At 42.3% G+C, this 26461-nt stretch overlaps 1 protein-coding gene across 1 annotated transcript; it reads right to left on the bottom strand.

Annotated features, from left to right (window-relative positions):
- LOC148325867 (MAM and LDL-receptor class A domain-containing protein 1) lies at nucleotides 1-25545 on the bottom strand. The gene is made up of 48 exons (XM_088311416.1): nucleotides 25455-25545; nucleotides 25215-25377; nucleotides 24611-24824; nucleotides 24412-24537; nucleotides 24197-24321; nucleotides 23705-23942; nucleotides 23376-23635; nucleotides 22151-22241; nucleotides 21930-22070; nucleotides 21652-21783; nucleotides 20581-20714; nucleotides 20337-20505; nucleotides 20133-20252; nucleotides 19890-20044; nucleotides 19727-19822; nucleotides 18385-18475; nucleotides 17792-17911; nucleotides 17554-17656; nucleotides 16758-16905; nucleotides 15823-16042; nucleotides 15308-15428; nucleotides 14297-14429; nucleotides 14137-14215; nucleotides 13905-14060; nucleotides 13239-13364; nucleotides 12762-12977; nucleotides 12544-12663; nucleotides 11733-11885; nucleotides 11531-11622; nucleotides 10870-11037; nucleotides 9818-9970; nucleotides 9631-9739; nucleotides 8122-8244; nucleotides 7933-8032; nucleotides 7624-7783; nucleotides 6531-6651; nucleotides 6288-6431; nucleotides 5926-6113; nucleotides 4063-4228; nucleotides 3547-3765; nucleotides 3292-3470; nucleotides 2652-2889; nucleotides 2421-2580; nucleotides 2231-2345; nucleotides 1718-1829; nucleotides 767-863; nucleotides 198-267; nucleotides 1-115 (listed from the first exon to the last, which is right to left on the bottom strand). Exons 1-48 carry the CDS (start codon nucleotides 25535-25537, stop codon nucleotides 20-22), a joined length of 6843 nt encoding a protein of 2280 aa, XP_088167542.1. The 5' UTR covers nucleotides 25538-25545; the 3' UTR covers nucleotides 1-19.
- Nucleotides 25546-26461: the final 916 nt, after the last annotated feature.

Genomic DNA, 26461 nt, shown 5'->3' with positions numbered 1-26461 from the left:
AAATAATGTTATGGTGATGCTAGGCACATGATGAATCTGTGTTGGTTTTACTTGAAGAGCCATCGTACAACTTGTTAAAGAAGGTAATGTCAGATACACTTCCATGCTCTGTGCCCTGTAAGGAAACACACATTTATTTTTGACCATTTTTGTGCTTTGCTTCACGGAAGCCGAACAATTCTCATCAAATCACTTACATCTATCCGGCAGTCAAAGAGGTCAAACATGGAGTTCTGACTGAGCTCATTATTTCTCGTCACAGATGAACTGCACCAGAAAAACTAAACGTTATTGAGGTAGAGAGTGTGCATGTTTTTAGAAATCATTGCTGTCAGGCGCACTCCTCGTACTATTAAAATGACAACTTTACAGAAAAAAAAGCCAGCTTTTTTGAGTAACAAAATCAAACATAAGTGGATGCATTAACGCAGACTTACCTTTGTGACACACGATCGTCCTTCTGCTACGAAGCATCACAGGGCTCAATTTTAAACAACCAAGCCAACTTAATCTAGCAAACATTATTTTCACCCCAAACGTTAAATAGAGGCGATAATTACACTACACAGTTTGAAGTAGTTTTGCAACACTTCTCAAGCGCAAGTTGCGTTCAACAGTGGCTGTTTGTATTTTTGCGCAAAAATTACAGTGGGGACAGACCATAAGTATTGATTTGTGGGAAAAAAAAATTACCATATTTCGACATACGAGGTTTCTGACAGACAGCGATGATATACATATATTCATGTGCAGGAATAAGCCATACTTTGCACAGCGCTTCCAGTGTGGTCTAAGGAGGAAGATCACAATGATGACTCCAGCAAGGAGAGTCAGACCCACGGCCACGCCCACAGACAACATATCTGCACAAAGAGAACACCCCTAAATAAGTAAATACACATATAAATATATACCTGACCTGAAACCCAAAGAAAATCTGTGGGTTGTTAGAAAGAGAAAACTGTACGGGAAAAGATGAAACGCTAAACAAGAGCTAAAGGTCGCACTTGAAGCATACTGGTCTTCCATAACCGCTGAGAGATGCTACAAACTGGTAGCATCCATGCCACGCCAGTTGAAGGAAGTTATTCAAGCAAAAGGGGCCCCAAAAGTTTCATTTTGAAGGCCTCACATTTTTTTAATTAAGATAACTTTTACATTGACTATATGTAAGTGTCCGCACGGTGGGCAACCGGTTAGCACGATGGCCTCACAACGCAGAGGTGCAGGGTTCAATTCCGGGCCCAGCCTTCCTGTGTGGAGTTTGCGTGTTCTCCCTGTGCCTGTGTGGGTTTTCTCTGGGTACTCGGGTTTCCTCCCACATTCCATAGACACGCATGGTACGTTGTTGGGCACTCTAATTTGTCCCTAGGTATGAGTTTGAGAACAGATGGTTGTTTGTCTTTGTGTAACCTGCGATTGGCTGGTAACCAGTTCAGGGTGTACCCCGCCTCCTGCCCGAAGACAGCTGGGATAGTTCCAAGCAGCCTCAGATAATGGATGGATGGACGCTTATGTCATATTCTTTTTGAGTTTTTCTAAGCTGCAAGACTTGATCAGCAAAATCCCAAGAAATAAAAAATTGAAATATATTGATTTGCATATTATTCTTTTATATGCTATGTCAAATTAACCTTTCAAGTTGAATTGCAGAAATAAAAAAAACATTTCCAGGATAGTCTAGTTTTCAGAGTAGTAACTGTATATATAATGTTACCTGGTCCTTCATCAACGATGGGCTTGGAGAGGCAGGGTCCATGGAAAATGGTAATGTCATCGAGGGCAACATTTCCACCTGCGACCTCCCCCCTCTGATACACAAACACAAACTGGAACACAAAATAACACAATTATTTTAGTAGAACACCCTTTCTGTTGTTTGTGAATATACACTCAATGATCACTTCATCTGTGGAAGTTAGTGCTGCCGCATATTGTATGATTATTTCAAACCCGACCGACTAAGACAGTAAGCAAGACAGACAGGACAGACCATTGCGAAAAAATTACAGTTGTCCTTCGTGAACTGCTCAGTCATCTCTCAAGGCACCACTGTATTTGTTATCTTTAGAAAGTAATACAATTAAAAAAGGTAATATATAGTTCCGAAACTCAGACAGTCCACCACGTGAGCTCCAAACCATTCAGTGTCAATTAAAATTTTATTCCATCAAGTGTCTGCAGCATACCCAGTGAAGTGTAGTAACAAAAAACAAAGTTCAATAATTACCCAGAATTCATCGTCGTGCTCAACAAACACACTGGCCTTGAGCCACTTTTCTCCCTTGTCTCCAATCTCGACCCACTTCTGAACACCCACCTCGTGACCACTGTTTTGTGTTTTTCTATGAAACAACAATTCAAATCCATTACGAATATAAATACGGTAATAGTAAAGGCTCTTCTGAAGGCATGCCTACTTGTCATTAACATAGACTCGAAGGGTCCCAACATCAGGGCCAAACATGTGGTACCAGAACGTAAGACAGTGCCCTCTGGTGGCTGGTTGGAGCATGTCACTAATTAGGAAGGAGGTGTCACCCCTCTCTCCTACCGAGCTGTCCACGTAGAGATAGTAGCCTGAGGGAATAAGGTCAACGTATTAACGCGTGCTGTGTAATATGCACCTAAAATGTCTCTGTGCGACCAACCATGCGGCATGTTTGTGGTGTGATCCACATCAGGTCCCATATTGATGTTTGGGGAGGCTCCACTGCCACGGAGCCAGTCATCCTGGTCCACTCCTCCACCAACGTTGCTCCAGCTGCACATGTTGAGCTCAAAGTCGCAGGTGTCATGTGGGGGACACTTGGCATCCGACACGAAGACGTCATCAAAGGCCACGTCACCTTCTTGGGTGGGACCGGCCTTTATGCCCTCGATCACAAGCTGAAATGTAAAGGAAGACAGTAAACTCAAGTATCTGAGTCCGCAGGGTGTTTCCAATGAGTCCGTAAACTCAAGCCAGTTAACCGATACAACGGAATCATTTGAGTCGGCAGTGTTGGTATGAGTCCGCTAACTCGAGTCACTGAACCGGTACAATGTAATCATCTGAGTCTTCATACTCCAGTCAGTAAACCGATCCAATCAGTTAGTCTGAGTCTTCCTGTGAGTCTGCGAAGAGAACAAGGAACTGATCTATGAACGGAGTGTTTCCGGTGAGTCTATTACTTCACAGCGGTGAACCGATAAAACACAATCATCGGCAATTCAGTCAAGCAATTTGAAGTTCAACAAAATAAAATGTGGAAAAATCTCCTTGTTTGATAGATTTAGGATGTGACTCACCCTGTACGGTTGAACACAGGGCAGAAGCGCAGCTTGGGCAAACCTCCACAGGCTGCGTTGGCCTCCCGACTGAGAGAAAATCAAAGCTCGCACCCCATCTTCGGTCTGCTGATAAACGTTCAGCGTGCCAACACCTCTGCCGTACATGTGGTACCACAGCTGGACACAAGCTCCTTTTCCTAAAAGAGGGAAAAGCACTTGTTGGCCAGAATTTAATCTCCATGCTTTTGAGCCAAGCCTGAATGACTCACTCACCTGGGGGGTACACAGGTGACAACATTGCAGCAGTCTGACCAGGGATGTCTTGGCGGGAGGAGGGTAGGTAGTAGTAGTGCCCCACAGGCGTGTTGGTGGTGTGGTCGCTGTCAGGGCCCGTGTTGGGGTTTGGCGTGGCACCTGACTGTCGGCTCCAGTCGGCGTCATCGCCGCTCTGCTGTTGCCAGTTGCAGCTTCCTTCTTCGAAATCACACAAATCTACAAAAGACATTTATGCGTACTTTTACATATATGTAAATGAAATAAAGTGCATGTATGTACTTAATTAAGGACCTGTAGAATAGAAGGTGGATGGGTGACCTTGGTCTATATAATAACTTTGCACTGTAACTCGTACAGTGCAGTTTAAACCGCGACAAAACTACGTATGTTATATAGCTCCTACGCCGTACACTCAATTTATTGAATGACTTCATTGATGCATTCTCTACTTAAGAAGCAGCAGTAATTAAAAAACGACATCCAAAACATTGAAGGAATTGGTAAAAACATCACCAGAGGCGGGGCATGCTCCAGCGATGAGCGAGATGTCATCGACTGCGATGTCGCCTGCCTCGCCTCCCACGCTCGCCTCCACGATCACCTGGTGGACCCGTTGCAGGGTCACGTGACTTTGCGCCAGCCACCACTTGTCCCCTTGGTTTCCTGATTTTTGCCACACCTACAGGAAAGACAGAAGGCTGAGTCACTCCATGCAATGAGGATGTGAGGAGAGATTTGTGCAACACCATAGTATGCACCGAAACTGCACAGAGCACAAATCGCAGCTCTTTTGTAACCCGGCTGTTTCACAACCGTGATAAAAGCAAAACACAGAGAAAGTCGATGGGAGAGCTCTGGATATTTCTCAATCTGCACCGCAGTAAAGGGAAGTCGTGCAACTCAACAAATAAAAGCTGAGATTTGTTATATGTAATGTGCAAACCACAATTCCAATAAAGTATACAGAATATAATGATTTGCAAATCATCTTCTACCTACATTCAATTAAATACACAATGTTAAGATATTTACTGTTCAAACTGATACTTTTATTTTTGCATTTGGAATTTGATGCCTGCAACATTTTGCAAAAAAAAAAAAAAAACTGGGATAGGGGCACATTTACCATTCTGTTGCATCACTTTTCCTTTCCAAACACTCAATAGTGTTTTGGAACTGAGCACACAAATTTGTTGACAGTTTGGCGGTCGAATTCTTTCCCATTCTTGCGTGAATGTAGTTGTCCAACAGTCCGGGGTCTCGGTGGCCACACATTTCCAATGGGAGACAGGTCTGGAATTCTGGCAGCCGAGTCTCATACTCGCATTCTTTTCTACGCTGTTGTAACACTTGTAGAAAAGTGGCTTGGCATTGTCTTGCTGAAATAAGCGAGGGAGTCCATGCGAAAGATGTTGGATGATAGTTTATGTTACGCTAAAACCCGTTATGTACTTTTGCATTACATTTATGGTGCCTTCAAAAAAATATGCATTTTACCCTTGCCATGGGCACTAACACACTGCCGTCACTCTTTTGAACTTTGCACTGAAACAATCTGGTTGGTCCTTTTCCCACTTGGACCCGGAGGACGGGATGTCCATGATTTCCAAAAATGTGAAAAGTGGACTCATCAGACCACAGCACTCAATGGTAGAGTGCATTTATGGATGTAGCGACAAACTGTGAATTGACAATATACTTTACACAATGATGGCAGTTTCCACTCAGAAATCGAAGGTCACATGCATTCAAGGTTGCTTTTTGGCCTTGCTGTTTTTATGCAGATATTTCTCCACATTCTATTGATCAGTTGACGATAATATGGAACATAGATGATGAAATGCTCAAATTTCTTGTAGAATGCTAATCCTTATTCATAAACTTTTGGACTGTTTGCTCACACAATTGTTCACAAAGTGATGAGTCTCGCTGAATCCTTGATTATGAACAACCGAGCCTTTCGGGGATGCTCATTTTTTACCAAATAATGACACTCACCTGTTTTCAATGAACACGTTCAACTGTGGAATGATTTTGAGAATTCCTCAACTTTCCTATGCTGTTACTTCTTTTTTCAAATATGTTGTAGACATCAAATTCAGAATGAGAAAAGATTTGAAAAAAAAAACAAACCAAGAACATTCATTAGTTGGAACTTTAAATGTTTTGTCTTTGTAGTGTATTTAATTGCATGTAAGTTGACGAGGATAATCATGCAATTCATTACACAAAGTTCCAACTTCACTGGAAATGGGTTGTAAAACATATCGTGCCAAAAGAAATCCTCGCAAGCATAGGAAGAACATGCAAATTAGAACCCCAAACCTCAAAACCGTGGTGCAGCAATAGAGAAAATTTCAAATTAGCAAAACATACCAGTGTTTTTTCCATTGACTCAGCTCGCAATAGGAACACTCGCAAAGACCCAACGGTGGCTCCAAACATGTGGTACCAGAACATGAGACAGTATCCCTGTTGAACTGCAGGGGGTAGCAGCGCAGACTTGAGCTGGGCAACATTATTTTTTGCACTTGGAAGGGAGCTCTCTGTGTAGATGTACTTCCCTGTGGTACAACAACAACAACAACGATGACAACAACAACAATGAAGTGCATAAGCAACCATATATGGTGTTACTTCCACTATACGCAAATCTTTAAGATAGATGGTTGGATAATTTGGATAATTTTTACAAGTATGTAAAAGAACATTCATGGTTAATATCGTGTCAAAATAACCTCTTCCAGTCGTGTGGTCCCCCGCAGGCCCGGTGTTGGGTGTATCTGTTGGACCCGACCCACTGAGCCAGTTCAGCTGGTCATCGGCCGCTTGCGTCCAAATGCAAAGGCCGTCTTCAAAAGCGCAACCGAAAGCGGAGAGGGCTGTGGAAAAAAAACCACACACAAAAAAAAAAAACAAAGAGTCAAGACTCCACCTGCTTGTTTCAAGATGAGGACTCACAGCTCCCAAACGTCATTCACCTGGGGGATGGAAGGATTGGTCGCAGTTGAGAAAGGAGACGTCATCCACAGCAACAATGCAAGCATCAGCGGCATCGGCAGCATCTTCTTGAGTGCCATCATTCCAGCTACTAAATATAACCTGAGAAAACGTGATGATGAGTTGATTTGACGGTTGCATATTAAACTGTATCATGAAATTCATAGAAAAATATACGTCAAATGTTCACATTGTGGAAGTCACAATTTGACTGCTTTCTCGCTCACATAGGAAAAATGAGGGTCAGAGAAACAAAGTTAACTTAATGATAATGATCACACTACTCTGCATCATAGTGGGGATTGTTCCTAATATTACCTTATTTTTAGCTCCAAAAGAGGGGCAAATAATGGGAAGAGCTCTTGAGTACGCTAATTATAATCAGAATAAAATACACTTTATGAAATGTGTCAAAAAGAACAAAAAAAATTAAAAATATGTTTTATTAAATAAATAAATGTAAACATGTTTATAAATTATGTATTAGCAGTCATTATTGGCTGTTTTATAATCCATTATTATCCAAATTGGCCCTCGGTGTGATTGTGACTGGTTGTTTGTCTTTGTGTGACCCGCGAGATGCGGCTTAGATAATAGATGGGAAGGATAATTAATCACGAAATCACTATTATTCATTTATTTGCATTCTAGTTGCTTTTTAAAATTCAACTGTGGAATAATTACAAACAACGTGATTATGTATTTACTTTTATTATTTTTTATTGGAATCGCTTTCTGAAAAATAATCTTATTGTTATTGTATGAATAAATCCGATGATCAACATTTCATTAGTCAATATAACTACCAAATTTGCATCGATTAATCTTTTTGCTCTCTAAAAGTATCTCTGAGTATCTAAAGGAGTGCTACATAAAACTATTATCTTGTTAAAGACCTGTAGTTTATATAGGAGCTTGTTTGGCTGTGCAGGTCTAACTTATGTTATGCTGATGTCTTTTGAATGTGTGATATCATTTAGATAATTCAATATTTGAATGCAGTGTTTATGATTCACAATATTTGAATGCAATGCAATTTGGCAGAATAAGAAGCCATGTTCATGGGTTGGGCACCTCATAAGGTTGCAGGTGAGGCCCCAGAGGGAGTGATTCGGGGGTCCAGTGGTTGACAGTGTTGCGGCTGCGTGACCACAGGATTGCTTCACTTCCACCGGTTTGCCACGTCAGCACTCTGAGCGAGCCAGCACACTCTGCGCTGATGTGGAAGTGAAACCTGCGTGGAGGAACGAAGGAAGGAAGAAGTTAGAGAGTTGGACTTGTGAAGGTAGCTGGAAGAGGGGTTGAGCAACTCGCCAGGGCGGAATATGTTGAGCTGTGTGTCAGACAAACATTTAACAACAATATGGATGACAGTGAACCTACAGAATCTGGCAGTAGGGTGACGAGGGCGGAAGATGGGGGCTCTGGAGTCGGGCCTCGCTTGGCACCGACGCCTGACTTGAGTTGACACTCATGTAGAAGCCTGAGAAGCCAAAAAACACTGTCAGCCTCTGACTTAGAGCATGTGAGGTCACAAGTTGTTTCTTAATTCCCCGCCACACGAGGGACCACCTGTGTGAGTGGTGTGATCGGTGGGCGGCCAAGCGCTGGCGCCGGCCTTCTGCCTATACCACCTCCTCCGCCCTTGGCTGAGGTCTGTCCATCCGCACTGGTCCCTCTCAAACGTGCACGGACCTGCAATGTGCGAGGGCGCAGCGTGAGCAAGCTTACCAGGAACACGACAAGGACGTGCACCTGAGTCATATGCTTTTCGAGAACAACGGCAAACAAAAGTCAAAGCTCGGCAACAACAACGCAGCTGCTCTTTCCCGTTTGTCAAGAAAGTAGCTGACTGTGATTCACTTTTTTGAGGTCTGACACCCCATACTGTATCGACAGTTGGCTATTTAAGCATTTTCCCTCCCTTTTCATTAAGGTCAGCTTAGGCCCGATTTTGTAACGTGTCAAATTATATCCTGAGCCAATATCCCGTGGTGTGTGGTGGTATATGTGATTTTGCCTCTTGAAACACTTGATGCCAAAATTCAAGGTGCCTTGGAGGAGGCTGTCACTCTAAGCGTAGGTGTCAGCCATCTGGCACCAGCAGGCCTCTTCTAAAAATAGCTTACCGTTTTGGGAGTGTATTATTATTGTTCTTAAAAAAATGGTGTAAATTTGGTAATTTGGCTAAAATGGAGGCTGAATAGCTAGGATTTTTGATAACTTTCCAGCATTTCCCTCAATTTCCAAGTGACTAGGTTTCAAAAAGTCGAGATGCGAAAATTCAAAGTGCTTTGGTGGAGCCTGTCACGGTAGAGTCATATTTTCCTCTCCAAAATAATTGCAATATGAAGGCCAGTTAAATTATTTTTACTGTTTTTTTATGTTGCAATCTCCAGAGTTAAACCCAATAGAGAATGCAGTTTGTCCACTAAAGAAGAGACTGAGGGATTAACCTCAGAGTCTTCTTAGCGAGGGGTCACCAACCGTTTTGAAACTGAGAGTCTCTTCGGTAAAAATAATGCAAATGGCTACCCGTTTGATCCAAACTTGTGAAATAACACGTTTTCTGAAATTATCTTTACTAATGTTATAAATATGTTATTATAAATACACTATCACGTTAATGATTTCTCACAATAATTAGGGAAAAATATCAGTATGCAATCTTCGCCAGTTTACATTTTCAAATGAAAAATCCTATTACTAGAAAATCACAATGTCCCATACGCGGTGAGCTATTTTTAGAATATGTCAGCGGGTCACTCATGTGGTCCTTGAGGGCTACATGCCCACGAGCACCACGTTGGTGAACCTTGATCAAAGTCACGTATGCGATCCAGATGGAAATACATGGACGTAAAATGTGATCTCTTGCCTCATATTCATCCCAATTTTTTCAATCAGCAGCAGAAATAAACAATTAGTCTCACTGTTCTACCATTTTTAAAGGTAAGTGTATGTACCTGGATGAAAAAAACCCAAAATAACCTCCTGAGTGAAAATCAACTTCTCATTCATGTTGTGGCATTGTATTTCACCATTAAAAAAACAAACAAAACAAAAGAGAATAAAGCCTACCGCAGCCATCCTCATCCTCTCCCTGGGGGCAGTCAGGATGATAATTACACTCTAATGTGGAAAGAATGCACATTTGCCCTGCTGAGCGCCAACAAAAGAACTCATCTTCCTGCAAGGAAACAGAAGCACAAATATATGTACACACATTACATGCTTTGTCTGGTCTTGGCCATTTGATGTAGCCTACCTGACATGGGCTGGTGGGCGCAGTGGGGGTTACAGGTGTGGTGTCAGGCAGTGGGCTGTTGTCAGGGTCGAAGGCACACTCCGTGGAGAAGGACACGTCATCCAGTGCAACATGTCCTCCGTCACCAGTGCCTCGCTCATACCTGAAAACAATCTTAGGGAGGAACATCACATTTATTTACTTGACCTATTTAATCCTTCACTTAGCAGCGCTTAAAGTAAATTGAGTTTTTCCACAGTCAGTTCTAGTTCCAGTTCTATGGTCATCTCATGTAATTATTATTATTATTATTATTTTTCTTATTGTCAATGCAGCAGCTTTAACATGGATGAAGAGCTTGTTGGCCTAAAAATAAACTGCACATCTCAGTCGGGCAGAATTCTCCTACAGTCAAAATGACAACTTTACAGGAGGTAAAAAAAAAACGCCAGCTTGTTTCCAGGCACCATTTCATTCAAGTTGTATATATTGCTATTGCACGCTCACGTCAACATAATACTACCTAAAAAAACTACATTTAATCGCTAATTTAAAGCTGGCATTGATTAAGATGGTACAAACACAAAGCATAGTACTTCAAAGTTCACGATCAAGTGAAGAAGTAAAAAAAAAAAAATGCATTCATTTTACCGGCACTGGCAGTGAATGAGTTAATCCAGCAAACTTTACTATTTGCACTCGTTATTGTCTAAAGAAAAACAGCCAGACATCAATAGAGGCGACAACAACGCCACACAACTTCCGCAGAACGAGGAAACGGAAGTATTTTGCCACAACTCCACAACACTTCTCAAACATAAGCAGTGTATTTGTGTTCACGCTATTTTGCTGCCTTAAATTGGCTAAAATTGTTGTAAAAATAACAGACAAAGTGAGGACGGACCATTAGTATGGATTGGTGGTAAAAAACGAAAATTCACAATACGTCCGCCGGACAGCAACGATATGTACGGTATATTATTTTATATGCTTGGGCAAGAGAAGTGGACATAAGAAATGTCAACACAAATATGATATGTGCGAATGTGTACATCCAGGTAATATGATCTGACCTTGCTCTTCACAGAGGAGGAGAAGGTTACGTGTGCCCTTTTCCAGTTGTAACTGTGCGTGTGCATCCTGAACCACAGCACGGTGTCGTCGGTTCCGGAGCGAAACGTCCTGGAATGCGCTGTGAGTTTTGCTGCGGTGTCTTGGAGGCTGTAGTAGTAGAATCTGATCTACATGGACACACATTTATCCACAAATTCCATTATTACCGCTTAATGTCGGATTACAAACACTGAAAAATGCAAGAGAAAGTTGTAAACTGTGGCTAAATCATTTTGCTCCATAAAATTTAATGCAAAGTGAATTAATTTGTCGTCATAAAAGCATTATTGAGTGTGCAGTCGTTAAGTGACTCATACACAGATTTTAACCACTGTACAATAAAACAAAGTACTCATCCATTGATGATGTACTAGCCAATATACCTTCTGCTAGATGGTATTTAAATTTGCCTTAGCTTGACATAATTCATTTGTGCATGTAATTTACTGTATATTAAATTGATAGTTTCATTCATTTTGTCCGGAATTACAAGACATTTTTTATGTCACAGTAAGTTGCATTGCCAATTCTATTGTTATCATCACACTTTTCCTCTTTGCCATGGCTGGTAGTATTGTTCTGTGGCGATATCGATTGAACATGAATTCCAACTGGACCCACCGTGCAGTTTGAGCTAGCAAGTAGTGTTTTGGACACAATCTCCAATATCTGGCCCTTCTCCGTGAAGTGAGTCCCTGGTGTTATATAGTGCCCTGAGAAAATAACATTCGAAACGTGAAAGACAGTTGGCCACAAATTGGAAACATTTCACGACGCGCATGTCAACAAAACAGGTTTATTGTGTGTCAATCTCTTCAGTCACCCGCAGCATTGTTGAGGGTGTGATCCCGGGGGGGGCCATCAGTAGGCCAAGCGTCTTGTCCTTTTCGTCGGGTCCATCTAGCTCCGGGTTCGTTCAAGTGGCTTTCAGCCCAAGAACACAGGCCTTTTTCAAAGCTGCAGCGCTCTGTCACACCTTGTTGCTCTATAGTTAATCATCAGGGGACAGAGGAGAAAGCTGACATGACATACGTATGCAGTCAGAAAAGCCAACAGAGAAAAGAAGCTGTTAGCAATCAAAATAAAGTCTCTATATTCGTAGACAGCACAGGTGCAGTTGATCATAAATATTGGCGCATCTTGATTTTCATGCCCGTGCTAGCCTTGTTTAGCGTGTTTGGAAATTTGGCTGACAACTTTGCGCAATGTTGAGCATTCCAAGGGACACGTCGCTGCAATTTTTCTGTATAAGATTATTATGTGATTCTTATTGTTTTTAAAATCACCACCCTCGCCATGACTATTTATTGCGGTAGGGTCACATGCGAAACACAATAATTGGCGTTAAAGGCACACTCCAAGTGCACACTTCACAGCGGTGATCTCGCCCTGGCCAACTTTGCGCGCTTCAATTGCCTAAATGGAAGTGCAATTGGAAGTGTTGGCTGTGTTCACGCCCACAATGGCGCAAAACACCCTTTTTTTAACAAGCACCATGTGCCATCCAAAATGTATGTTTTTCAAACCACAATGGTGCCTTGATATGTGTTGAATTCCCTCCATTTTTCACATTGAATAAAAGGAAAATTCCATTCATTTGTTTCTGCCAATGACAAGCATTTGTGACGTCTCACCACAATTTCTCTCATCAGTCCAATCACCGCAGTCATCTGTGAAGTCACACACTTGGTTCTTCTCCACACATGCGTTATTACCGCAAGTAAACATATTTTCGGGGCACGTAGGTTGAGGCTCTGGAAGTAAGAAACATACAAAATAGAACAGAAAGAAGAAAGAACAGTGACCATCTTGTCTCCAAATCACACTGCATCAATCCCATCTATCCTTCTACCTGGCAGTTTGCAGTCGGTGAAATTAATGTCATCAACGGCAATGTGGCCTGGCCTGTGGAACGCGCGGGTGGCTTCAAAGAAGATGGTGAAATCCTGCCGCTTTCTGCCGAGCGACACCTCACCGTGTTGCCACACGTCTGCATCGCCACCTGACTGCCACCACAGGACAGTGGTGCGAGAACTCTCACCAAGCAGCACCTTCAACTCGTCCATTTCTGCAACAGTATACACAAGTTGGACCGATTTTGTTCTTAAACAGGGTAAGGTTGAAGAAGAAGGGTAGAGATGCCATAGTGCACACGGAATACACTTTACATTGTCTAAGAGGGTTTGTTTATTTCCTGTGCACACTACATTTACAGTTGAGTTGCAATCAACATGCAAATCAGATAGCTGTCTATATGTCAAGCAATTGTGAAGCGAAGAGAAAACTAGCTAATTTGTTGAATCAAACAGCACACGTCACGGTAACTCACCTTCACCATACATGTTGTAATAGAAATGAAGTGTGCAGGCAACGCTGGCCTGTTTTGTGATGGGACTCTGCAATGCAGCAGGGCTCACGTCATCCCCGTTGTCGGGGGTCACTGCCACGTACCAGCCTGGAAGGCAAAGGATTTGATGTTAGCAAGGCCAGGCTACTACGGTAGGAGGTAAAAGAGACATCTATTTATCCATTTTCAAAAGCACTTGTGCTCATTCAAATCCTCAGTGAGCAACTGTTTAATGTATTAATTGCACGGCACTCGTAGACAACCATTATATTCATATTTTTGTATTTCATGTGCTTTGTGAATTAGAAGCTATCTGTTTGCTCCATTTTCACCAGTTAGCACCACGCAAAAGCCACGCAATCCTTAAGTGAATTAAGTCCTTCGAGTGGGCCCAGAAGATTGTAAATTATCCCCCCCACCACAGTAATGTAACAATCTGGCAAAATTCCGAATGCCTCACTCAAAGACGTACACACATTAAATAGGCAGCGCACAAAAGGTTAATTTGAAATTTATTGGTATTTTCCTTTATATGTCCCTTTTTTACGTTATTGGACTTTGAGGTAATACCCCTAAAGACAAACCATCGTTCCCCAAAATAAACAATCCTGCACTTTTTAGTAAAGGCAATAACAGAAGTGGTCTCACCAAGCTCTGTTCCCAGCGTGTGGTCAACAGTCGGTCCAGTCTTCCCGGAAGCATTCCTTCCTCTTTCCCACTGACCCTGGCCGACGCTGACGTCTTGCCAGCCACACGTATCGTTTTCAAATGCGCAGCCCACAAACGTCGGGATTGTTTCATTCACTGTAAGAACAAATTAACTTTCCTTTAAAATATATTTGAACGTACTGTTGTAGATAAAAAACAACTAAGTGAGTACCTAGACAAGGACCGGGTGTGAGACTGATGTCATCGATGGCAATGAAGCCTCCTTTGTTTGTCTGTGCTTCGATCAGCAACTAAACATAATGTGACAGATCATCTGCAGCATTGTTACCAAATGCAAGTAGTTCAGCTATTAAATGTGCAGTTCAGGCTACCTGGAAAGGTTTGCTCGGCTCTAAACTTTGAGAGAAGCTCTTCCAACGGTGTCCACTGTTGCTGTTACTCTGGAATATCAACTCATCCTCCAGTGGGCCTGAGTGAACGAGCACGCGCAACGTTCCGGGGTCGCTGTGCTCAGACAGATAGATATTCATAATGTATTACGTATTTAATTTCCATACTTGTTGAGGAACCCTGCTTTCAATTACAAGTTGTCATTTGGCTGTAATGTAAACTGTAATGCATTGTTTGTTTATACAAGGAATCCATACTCAAATTTATACATTTGCACCTTTTTTTTTAAATTTTAAGATTAAATAAATTTGATTTGTCTTAATATTGTTTCCATTATTTTCTTTCTGTTTGGCAGCTAATAAAAAAAAGAAAAAACCCCAAAAAGAATTGTTTGAATAATCGTAATGTCAATTATGACTAAAATAATATCAATAAATATTTTTGTCATAACCGAGCAGCCCTAATCCATGCTGTGGTGTTATAACCCTTTAATCAACCGACTGAACACAAATGGTGCAGCAACACATGTATTATGGAGCCCTATTTTTCCTCATTATAATAAAAAAAAAAAAAAAGGTAGCTTCTTTGGTAGGCTGGAATGGATTAATATCATTTCCATTCATTTCAAGTTCCATTTGTTTCAAGTTTTGAGTCACAAACGTGTTTACGGAACAAATTAGTCTCATATTCCCACGTACCACTGTATTTATCATTAATATTTTGATCAGATAATTCAACTCTAATAATTATGTCCAATTCTCATGATTTCTTTTTAAAATGTAAATGATTTTTTTAGCGTGGGGGGCCTGCGCGCATGTGTGTGTTTGTGTGTTCAACTTTATTTTCCGTGTACTGAACTCTGACCCAGAATAGGTGTTTGTGAACACAGATTGAGGAAATCCACAAGGAAACAAGTGAGATAAAGTGCATCCTCGGAAATGTCAACACACAACTAAACGTGAAAATGGTAGTGGGTTTTGCTTTGTACTAACCTGCTATCCATGTAGTACCACACGGTGAGGCATGATGGCACATCTTTGAGTTGGATCAATTCTGATGCCATGCGAACCACATTGGTGCTGGTGTGTGGTGATGAGCTCAACAAGAACACTCCTACACAGCAATGTGAAGACTAAATTCAGTGGCTTACAACATTTGATTGGATTGTCAGGCACTCCCACTCAATAATTTTATGTGGGACATGACAGAAAGCAAGTGACCACAGGATGTACAGTAAATTGGGAGTAACACATCGGAATACTTAGCGTGACTAAGATTATTATCATTGTCGGGTTTTTGTAACATCAGCAACTAGATGTTTCTGTCCGACAACCCGATACTCAATATTCAATATCAGTACTACAAATGAAGGGTGGAAAAATGATATGTAATAATATTTGTATTTTTTGTAAACGTTACAAAGAGCAGGATTTACAATATTCAGGAAAACAGAGCTCTTTGTGTGCATCTCAAAGTTTGAAGACATTAGTAAATAAAGTGAAGCTACCTTCAGGGGATTCAGTGGTGTGGTCTAAAGGTGGACCCTGAAAGCCCCCATTAGCCAACACCCAGCTGTGTCCGTCTTCAGTGAGCCCGTTGAGCCAGTTGCACGGTCCCGATTCGAAGTCACAGTTGGCCGTGGGAGAGCAAGCTCCTTTCGTCACAGAAAAATCATCGAGTTGGACAGCAGAATTAATGCCTGGTTTGTGGGATGCCCTAAACACCACCTTGGAAGTGTAGAATGGAGAAAGGACAGTTTATGTTGTATTCATTTTCTATAACGCTTATCCTACCGCTACCCCAGCTGACTTTGGGACGGGAGATAAGATAGACCCTGTGTGATGGTTGGCGACCAATTGTAGGACACTTCCGATACTATAAAGGCACAAAGTTGTAACGGTAAAGTTGTGATTGTGATTTGATTTGGAACTCAGGGTCCTATTTTTCTTTCCCAGCGCAAATCTTGGTTTAACTATGCACGTTTTTGGGGTATTTTTGCAGTTGTGTGCAGTTAATTAAATAATAACTAATTAAAAAAGTGCAGATATGGGAGTTTATGCTGTTATGGGCATGACTACAGCCATCTTGCATCTTGGTCATTGGAAGCAGTACCTCTCATTTCCTTTAAATTCTGCGGCTGTCTTGGAAGGAGCCACGGAAGGGACTATATCAGAAGAAATTGCAGAATATATCTTCAATCTATGCATTGTTTTTTTAAATAAAATGAAAATAAAATATGGGAGTTGAAACTTGAAAGGGACGTGTTACCATTCTGGGATGTCAAAAACTCACAATTTTTGTTTTCAATAGTGTATCGTTACAGCTCAAATAGGCAAGTAAGTCACAAGATCTTGGAGCGTGGGAGAAATCCAGAGTTCCTGGAGTAAACCCACGTAACAACATGGAGAACGTGCTAAGGGCAGATGTATACTACGTACTTACATTGAACTTTGTTGGCCAGGACACTGTGACCTCTGCCACTTCCCAGTTTGAAGAAGAAGCACCAGACCGCTGCCAAAGGGTCTTACCCAGTACCCCGCTCCACACATGGACAGACAGCGTGTTAGATGCCCCAGCAGGCAGCCGGTACCTGGTTAAATATATGACATACGTGTATATCTAATTATATTCTTTTTTTCCAAGGAACAGCAAGTCACGGGGCTTTCACACCGCATTTGTTTGGCGCAGCATTCACTATTATGTAGGCCGCAGGGCGGACGGCAGTTGCAATATTTGTCACTGGTTGCTAAGCAACCAAACAGGAAGTTCCTGGGTGCCTTTAACCCCCCATGTATGAACAGGAAGAAGGCTGTAGCAAGGTAATATGGATGTTTCACCTTCACAATGAAAATCCTTGGCTTTACTTTTACTAAAGAGCAGGAGGAGATGACCGGAATAATAAAAAGGATCATCTGGTTTTAAAGCTTCGGCAGGATCTCTGGGAATTCAGGCTCCAGTTATTTAGTGACTGCTTCAAGGTCTATGTACTTTAGGCTTCTCCATTTTTTTATGCATGTAGCCCACAAAACTGCCAAAATCTCTAGCTCTTTGAGTCTTTTCACTCCAAAATCTCTAAACCACCATCTCTCCAATTAGTTGCGTCATCTGACAATTGCTTTGCGCCCAATACTGTTTGAGCAAAAATACACAATGAATTGGTTCGTCAACGGCACACTGCGCTTTGCTATATGCAGTGTGAAAAGCCCTTACAGGTGCACCACATCAGCCCTGAACTCACCAGAATCGTACACACATCTCCACAGGTGAAATGAAGTCAGGTGATAACAGCTGAGCGACCTCAGGTTGTTCAGAATTTGACATGAGTGCAGTCATGTAGTAGCCTAAAGGAAAGAACCTATTATCTCTTGCTGAACCGCTTAGTGGAAATTGTAAAAAAATGTTATCAGATTATGATTATTGTTTATTGCGGTGACGGCCTATGCCTGCTCCTTTATGCCTTTATTGACTCCACTCACCAATCACTGTTCCGTAGGTGTGATCCACATTGTCCTTAGTGCCTCTTTCGCGCCCCCAACGACCCATGTGACTGACGACATTCTCAAAGCCGCACCAGTCGGAATCAAATCCGCAGACACCTGAAAATGATATTAAACAAAATAAATCTCATGTAAATAAATGACTATTCTGAGTCTCTGCATGCTTATTACAAGTGGCATAAGGGTAAATAGACAATAAGGGAACTAACTGCATCACATACAAGTGCTTATGTTTTGTGTAAAAAGAAATGCAACTATTTAATTTAAATTAATTTAAAATAGAACTGCTAATAGTAAATTCTCCTATCAAAGAAAGATTCTAAAAAATATGTAGATATATTCTTTTTGGAGCCAGGCAAGATTTAGGATGTAGGATGTAGAGAATTGGAACACTGTGAATTATCATCCCATAAAAGTACACATATTCATCAATGAGAGGTTGTTTAAATGGTTTAAATGGCTCCAATATTATTAGTTGTAGTTTTATAGACTGTAGTAGATTAACCAGTGACAGAGTGTGAGGCAATTACACTTCCGAATCAATTTTTCGAGAAAAGGCAGTCTCCACATACTTTGCTTCGCACAGGCCCCATTGCTCACTGTGACATCATCTAGCGCAATAAAGCCCTCACTGTTGCTGTTTTTGTGGCCAGTGAACATCACCTGTAAAGAGAAAACAACAGTTTCATTTATTTGTCTTTAGTAGACACAGTCATGAATGTGGTGTTCATTATGAACAATCTGTAACAAGAGGAGAAGTTCAAAAACGAAACACTGCTCAGGTACTGATTGGGCTTGGGGGGGTGATGGATGAAGTTCGGTGATTAGCGAGGTTCCTGCCAATCAGGCCCTTACAGTTCTCGCTGTCATTGCCCATGTGTGTGTTGAAGTCCCCCAGATGAACAATGGAGTCTAGAAACAAAGCAGTCTAGAGAGTAAAGGCACCAAGCAGGGTGACAATTGAATACTCAGACGAGAGATTCCCATCCCTGGTGGACATCTACGATAAGGGATGACGTCAAGCTGAAGGAGTCCTATAAAGGCTTTATGGGCAGTGCGACTCCGAAGGCAGACGAGTACTGGTTGTCCAAGCGGAGCACAGCTTTGGAGGTCTCTGACTGGGTACTCTGAGGAGGGCTCACCTATCGCCGGGGTTGAAGTCATTGAGGTGGTTAAAAAGCTCTTCTGTGGGAAGGTCCCAAATGTGGATGGGATCCACCCAGATTTCCTAAAGGCTCTGGATGTTGTGGGGCAGTCCTAGATGGCATGTCTCTCCAACATTGCATGTACATCAGAAACTGTTACTCTGAATTGGCAGACTAGGGTGGTGGTCCCCCTTAAGAAGGTCTATTCAGGGGTACTGGAGGAAGGAGAGTCGAAAGGCGGATCGGGGCATCACCTGCCGTGATGTGGAGTTGTGGACCCTGTATCGGTCTATCGTGGTGGAGCAGAACCGAAAGGCAAAGCTCTTGATTTATGTTCCTACTCTCACCTCTGGTCATGAGCTGTGGCTCGTGGCTGAAAGAACAACATAAATGACACAAGCGGCCAAAATTAGTGTCTGGGCTCTGCCTTAGAAAAAGGGTGACCAACGGCTCATCCTCTGCATTGAGTGCTGCCAGATGAGGTGGCTCAGTCATCTGATCAGGGTTACACCCTGGTGATGTGTTCGGGACACGTCCCACCGGGAAGAGGCCCCGGGGGATGACCCAAGACACGCTGGAGAGATTATGTCTCCCAGCTGGCGTCGGAATGCCTTGAGATTCCCTGGGAAGAACGAAATGAAGTGGCTGGGGAAGGGGAAATCTGGGCTTCTCACTACCCGACACAGGATAAATGTATGGGTGGATGGACAGATGGATGAACACAATCATCACAGTCAATACATTGTGCACACTTAAGCTAAAACTCTACCCGCATCATTTCGTCCATGTCGATGGTTACTTGAGCATTAATCCATTCCGGATTCTGCGTCCCTCTGCGAGTCCAAACCAATGCTTTGGAGGATTTCTATTTCAGAAAACAAATATTTATTCACACATTTCGAGAGTTGCAATGGCTGTACAAGGCGACTTACTGTCTCAACCAGCAGATCAATGTTGGATATCGAAGGCCCTAACATGTAATACCAGAATCCAACGCAGATTTGGGACGTCAAATGGCTGACGGCAACAGAGATGCTTGCTCTCTTACTGTCACTGACTCCTGAGCCATTAACAAGTAAATAAAATCCTTGGGGAATGCAAAAAGAAGGAAAACAGATTATTTCCATTTGTTTCACTGATGACAAATTACAGAATATGTGTTTACTTGTATGTACCTTGGTTATTCCCTATACTATGATCGTACAGGGGTCCGTACCAAGGGCCGGACACTTCCAGTCCTCTACTGAGGGTCCAGTTGAAATCATCATCGACCTCTTGGAGCCAGTTACACAGACCTATGTTCAAAAGATGACTTTGGATTCAACTGATTTTTATGGCGGACTCTACTATGGCAAAGTCACTAAAACCGTTCCTGTCACCTTGATCAAATGTGCAGTGCACGCCATTGTCTGGAGTAGCGGTGGTCGTGGTGCCTGGTTTCGGGGTGGTGGTGGGCATAATATCATGACAAGGCTTGTTTCTGATGATGTGGACATCATCGAGGGAAAAGCTTGAATCTGAGTTTGGACTGCTGGCTTGCAGGATAATCTGTTTTAAAAGGTTAAAAGTACATGCACAATGCTGCGCTAAATTATTTTAGGCTTTGCCGCTTAACTGACTTACCTGGTGAAATCCCAGTGCACTGTAATCAACCTTGTCTTGGATCCAACTGGAATTGGTGAAGCCATTTGTGGACCAAATCCGACGCAGGCCAGAAGTCTCATTCACAAATACAGCCAGCGTAACATGTGATGGTTCTGAAATACATATATAATAGGGCTGCATGATATTGGAAAAACGCGATATAGACATTGACAACAGGAATACTGATGTTATTGCGATATTTAACAATTATGACATTTTTATCATCTAATGAAAGAAGTAAATTTGTTTCGCTCCAGCGTCACACACACTCTATAAAGAAATATGGTGCAGCTCAACCTATGGCTAGCAGATATCATGGCTGAATATGTGCTTTTAGCAGTATGCCAACGTTGGTAACTAATTTGAAATGGGATCACACTTGGACATCAATGCAGCATGGAAAAATGCAGCAAACAAAGACAGCGGAGCTCAGCTTCTGGTGTGTATCAATAATGGCTGGCGATAGGAATTTGGGAAAAAAAAAGAACCTCAAACTTGTTAACTCATTCAAAACAGCATTACACGGATGTAACTCCACGTCCCTCATCGGCAGCAGCCAATCGGCATTGAGAACGTAATTTTCACGACAGAAATAGGCGCCCCACAATCTGACACACAGCCAAATAAATTAAAAAAAATATATATTCTAATAAAAAAAAAAAAACAGACACACACACACACGCACAACGTGGTGATTGGTGAAAACAATACGGGACACATCATTGAGTACTTTGGGACTGAAAGGTGTAAAACACTTATTTAGTTCATTCTCTTTCAGTATTTGGCTGTGCATCGGTTGTGCGGCACCTGTATGTGACGTAGTACCGGTAAGTCCATTCTTAACGCCATTTGGCCGTTCCCAACGGCCCGGATGGACTGGGCTGGCCTGAAATACTGGCAGCATCTCACTGACGGACTCACTAGACTGATGATGCCCAGATCTGCTTCAAACCACGGTACGTACTGAACCATGATTTACAGTCTACTGTAACACCCCTACTCATTAGGAATACAGAGTTATTGTATCATGCAATCACGGGATGGGCTTACTGTCACTCATCCAGCCTTCAGCATGGTGCCAGAACTCAAGACAGGCTTGGTCTACAGCCTCCATCCACTCGCTCTCCAATCGAGCCACTTCCTCTCTGTCAGACTCGAAGGGCCTATAAAAGACAAAGTGGCCTCAAGCCACAAGTAGAACAAGGAGAATGTTTTTAAACAAACCTTTAAAAAAATAAAAACCTCTCTCTCTCTTTCTCGCATAAGTACATATATTGGACACTTCATCCTTCAAAAAACTTCCTTTAACGGGCACATCTGTCTCTTACCAAGAGAAGACATTGTTGTGTGGTCATTCTTTGGAACAAAATGACCCCCGGTGGTTCCAGACAGCCAGTCCCAGCTGATGCCGGACTCTGCTGGAGCATTGTTCACCCAACCGCAAAGGTCCATTTCAAAGTCACAAAAACCTAAAGAAAATAAATAAGCACATTAGTGTACCATTACTGATGTGCTTGTGTAAATTGCTCATTTGCATGTCATCACTGACCTTCCGGAGGACATGCCCCATTTTGAATGGTCATGTCATCAATGGCGATATCTCGTCTTCTCCCGTCACCTGTCACTGCTTCAAATATCACCTACCAAGATCACAAATCATTTTTTGGCAAAATGTTGCTTGGTGGAGCTAGATAGGAAGACATCTAATAATCGGTTGCCAAGGAATTGTCCATTATGTGAGCAGTGAGGGAGCGTTGACAGCTGTTTTTACGGACATGGTACCTACCTCTTCGTTGTAAAATATACTCGGGTCGTACTCCTATAAAGTGGCTGAGCTTCATTGTGTTTGTTTACGGAGGAGACGAGTGGCTAAAGTGCAAGGCAGTTACACTTCCTGTCTTTTACTCAATATGTGCCATGTGGGAACTCTGAACAGCTCTGTACTGCACTCCAAAGAAATCCTAATATGAATCCATATACATCGTATGCAGGGACATGCAACCAGGGGAGGCTCTCCACAGCATGTGAAGAGTAAACGATAAAATAAAATAAAATACAATAAAAATGCTTACATTAAATTATTTTCCATTTTACTTCTCTGGGCTTCATCATTAATGTAGAATTGCATTTGCGTATTCCCTGTTCAAATACATTGCTGAGAAGGCCTCATTAACTGACACAGGCAAATTCTAATTCTAATTCTAATTCTAAAGCTGTCTCCCTTTATATCACCGATACACCTGAGTTATCACACGTATTGCACATGTTGACATTCAGCAGTCTGACTAATACATTTTTGGAATGTGTGTGACATATAGTTTTTCTGATTGGCCAGAAATTGGAGTGAAGGTGCACAGTTGGCAAGTACTGTACCACTTTGACAGGTGGTCGTGCTGCGCTCCACTGGCGCCATGCATCAAAGAATCATCACGCTCTTCCACTAGGCTTTTAGTGGTGATGAACTGAATGTAGCCAATAAAAGAAGCACCCAGAATGACGAACAATGACACAGGGGCAAAAAAAAACCAAATTGTACTTCTGATTGTCGTTTTTTTTTTTTTGTATAAAAGTGCCCAGGTACCAAGTACCTCTTCACTTCACCTGACGAAGCAGACAATCTTGCAATCTTGAATTTCTCCCTAATGCCCCTTTTTAATCATGTTTCACATGACAATTTGAACTATTTCTGTTACAAAAAATGCCCCAGGACTGACAAACGGACTCCCTGCCCATCTGCAATTGAGAAAATAAAAGGCCAAGGTTGCTATTCCTACCTGATAAGGAACATCGGGGCTAAGTAGAGAGACTCGTCCATGCCTCCAGCGACTTCCCTGATTGCCGCTTCGGCTCCAAACCTTGACAGGAGTGTCAGAGGTCTGAAGGTAAACGTTGAGTTGGCCCACAGCTTTTCCCTCCATGTAGTACCAGAACATTAAACATTCACCGTGAGCAGGGGTGGACTCCAACAGCGCAGTTACTATTTGGCCTCTGGAACCAGGCGGGTGTTTCCATAACTGAGCACTGAGGTAACACCCTATAGATGTGATGGAGATGCTGGTTCTTATGCTATTTGCAAAATTGTATTTAGTGCTGGGCTTCTAACCATGCTCTGTTTCCAAGGTGTGGTCCGTCTGAGGGCCTGAGGAGTTGGTAGGCTGGGATGTCCCATTGATTCGACTCCAGCTGAAGTCGGCCGATGGAACAGGCTGCAGACCGCAGAATGAGCCCTGGAAGGTGCACTCGCGCTCGGCTGGACATGAGCCATTCTCTCGACTGGACACAATGATGTCATCTATGGAGATGGTGCCTTGCTCACCACCCACTACAGCTTCAATGATGAACTGGAGAACCGCGAGAAACCTCATCATCCATCAACTTGCAGACAGAACAGTATGCTCAGTTTTCATTGATGCAGTCAGGTAAGTAAAATTAGAATTATATAAGCCTGTTTGTCCTACAGAATGGAAATAATTTTTTTCTTTACAGCAGCATCAAAGTGGACGCACTGTATGCCTGCTGTTATAGCTCTTTGAATTTGGTCTATTATTGTGGCTTGTGATTGTAATATGAAATAAAAAAAGCACAAAAGAATAACCTGTATTGGTTCGTCACTGGAGAAGGTAAGATCAGCAAATCTCCATTTGTTTCCTTGAGTACCACTTCGTATCCACACAAGGTCATCTACTTGACCAGGTCGCCTCACGATGAACTTCAATGAACCTGGTGAGAAAGATATATAGTTGAAGCCCATTTATTTCTGGTCTACTTTAAGTAGGATTCCATATAAAAGATTTTGGAGGGGATGCTTACCAATGCTGTTGCCAAAAATGTGGTAGCGGAAGCTCACGCAAATTACTCGGCCTACAGCGAAGCCGACCAGTCTGGCTGCAGATGAGATGTTAAGGCCACGTTGGCTGGAAATGAGCATGTAAGTGCCTGTTGGTGAGGGGAGAAAGCGTGCAAATTGAAGTCTGTGTGGCAATAAAATATTATAGCTCATAATACCAACCGTTGCCTTCGTGGTATTGAAAACCCCCTTTGACCCGTTGCCACAGGATACTGGCGCTGTAGTCATGGTACCAGGAACAGGTGTCTTTTTCGAAATGACAAGAGAGCTGCTCAGACGCGCCAGAGATGTCTCCCTCTGCGCACTTATCGAATTTGACATCATCTAGCATCACATCCGTGGATCCACCAAAAGGACAAGTGAAGGAAAACTGGAGCTGTTGGAGTGAGATATTTTTGTGAGATTGTAGAGATGCATCTAACAGACATAGGAGACATATCATATGAATATTTAACTTCAAACAGTATCGAGGGGTTTTATAACATGTCTGTTACTGTCGAATGACTGTACTCTATTTCCAGAGACAGCGAATACGCTCGAGTCATAAAAACTGGCACATCTTGATTTTCCTACCAAGGCAAATCACTATGTTGTATGTTACTGTGTTGGAGAATTTGGCACCACGTGGTGCCATTGCTGGGCAGTCTTGCGCTGTTTTCAATACGATCGAATGACCATAACTTTTTTCATTTTTTTCCCATATCGCCCAGGCCTAATCTGTACACAATCAAAAAATTTAATGGATTACTATTACGTCGATCAATACCTTGTACCCTCCGGGCCGATTCCCGATGACAGTGTGGGCATTTTGCCAGCCGTCCGTTGTACCCCCAGTTTTGAGAAGTTCTTGAGAAGCTGTCCCTCGAACCAAGATTACATTAATGGGTGATGATGTGGTGGAGAATTCATCATGGATATGGTACCAGAAGCTGAAATCACATTTTAGTCATTTTAAAAATTGCCTCGCATCGTCAGACATTAAAATTTGTAATTGTTGCTGTGGTACCTGAGCTGACACCCAACAGCTGGTCTTTTGTCAACGGAATATTCCAAAATTGCATTTGACATAAAACCACAGTCAATATACATGACATGCCCTGTTGAAAAAAAAAGACAAGCTAGTAAAGCCATACAATATAAAAGACTAGAAAACAGTTGGATTCATGGAACAAACTTAACCCCATGGGCTCCCTAAAGTATGGTCCTGTCCAGGTAGCGAGGTTACGTTGGCCCACTGCCTGGTCCAAGTGTGGGTGGTGTCGTTCCAACCACACGAGTTATGCTCGAAATCGCATGTGCCTTAAATAAAAGTTCATATATTGTTGAAGTAAAATCCAGGCTTTCTTACTGAAGATTTCAAATCAGATGAAGGTGCAAGGCTTACCACAAAAGAATTCATCTGAGCCATCCCGGCAGTCTTTCTTGAAATTGCACACAAGTCCAGCGGGAATGCATTCTCCGGTGTTGCACTCAAACAGTCCATCAAGGCACGGGGATGCAGCGACAACATAGGCTGCATTGGATGTTTTTTTTTGTTTTGTTTTTTACCACGGAGAGATAATACAGGGGATGAAATTAAATGGATTTGTGAAATCAACAAATACAAATTTGTTTCACAGAAATTAAAGTTAATGCATCCATGTTATGTGTGTTCAGGTAAGGCAAATGATGGTTACTGGACTGGATTGCTCATATTTACCATCCATTTCCCCCACTCTGTTTTTCTTTTAAGTTACTGGCCATACATCGGTGGTTATTCAATTATGTATTCCATTTTTCCAACTAACAAATGGATTATTCAACCAGCGAGCAACTCAAGTGTTAAGAGCTTACATTTAAGCATGTCTTAAACCTTGGAAATGCATCATTAAAGTTCAAGCATCATTTATATCTCGACATAAATGTCTTGGGGTGGGCAACTTCCAGCCTGTGGGTAATGCACCTTTGTAAAAAACATAAAAAGCTCAGAGGAACTGTTATAAAACGCCCCAAGGAATGTCCACAAAGGTCTTT

This window comes from Idiotropiscis lumnitzeri, chromosome 12 (assembly GCF_059441095.1).
Source record: "Idiotropiscis lumnitzeri isolate Australia: NSW breed Sydney's pygmy pipehorse chromosome 12, RoL_Ilum_1.0, whole genome shotgun sequence".
Lineage (NCBI taxonomy): Eukaryota > Metazoa > Chordata > Actinopteri > Syngnathiformes > Syngnathidae > Idiotropiscis > Idiotropiscis lumnitzeri.
The sequence above is the reverse complement of the archived record's forward strand: the minus strand, read 5'-3'. Positions and strand labels throughout refer to the sequence as shown.

Bases quoted from the DNA above. Each gene is read 5' to 3' on its own strand.
- LOC148325867 (XM_088311416.1), bottom strand. From the start codon at position 25,537: ATGTATATTGACTGTGGTTTTATGTCAAATGCAATTTTGGAATATTCC. The intron at 864-1,717 runs GTAACATTATAT...CTCTTTGTGCAG, and splicing joins CATCGTTGATGAAGGACCAG to ATATGTTGTCTGTGGGCGTG. The intron at 268-766 runs GTATGGCTTATT...TTTCTGGTGCAG, and splicing joins CACTGGAAGCGCTGTGCAAA to TTCATCTGTGACGAGAAATA.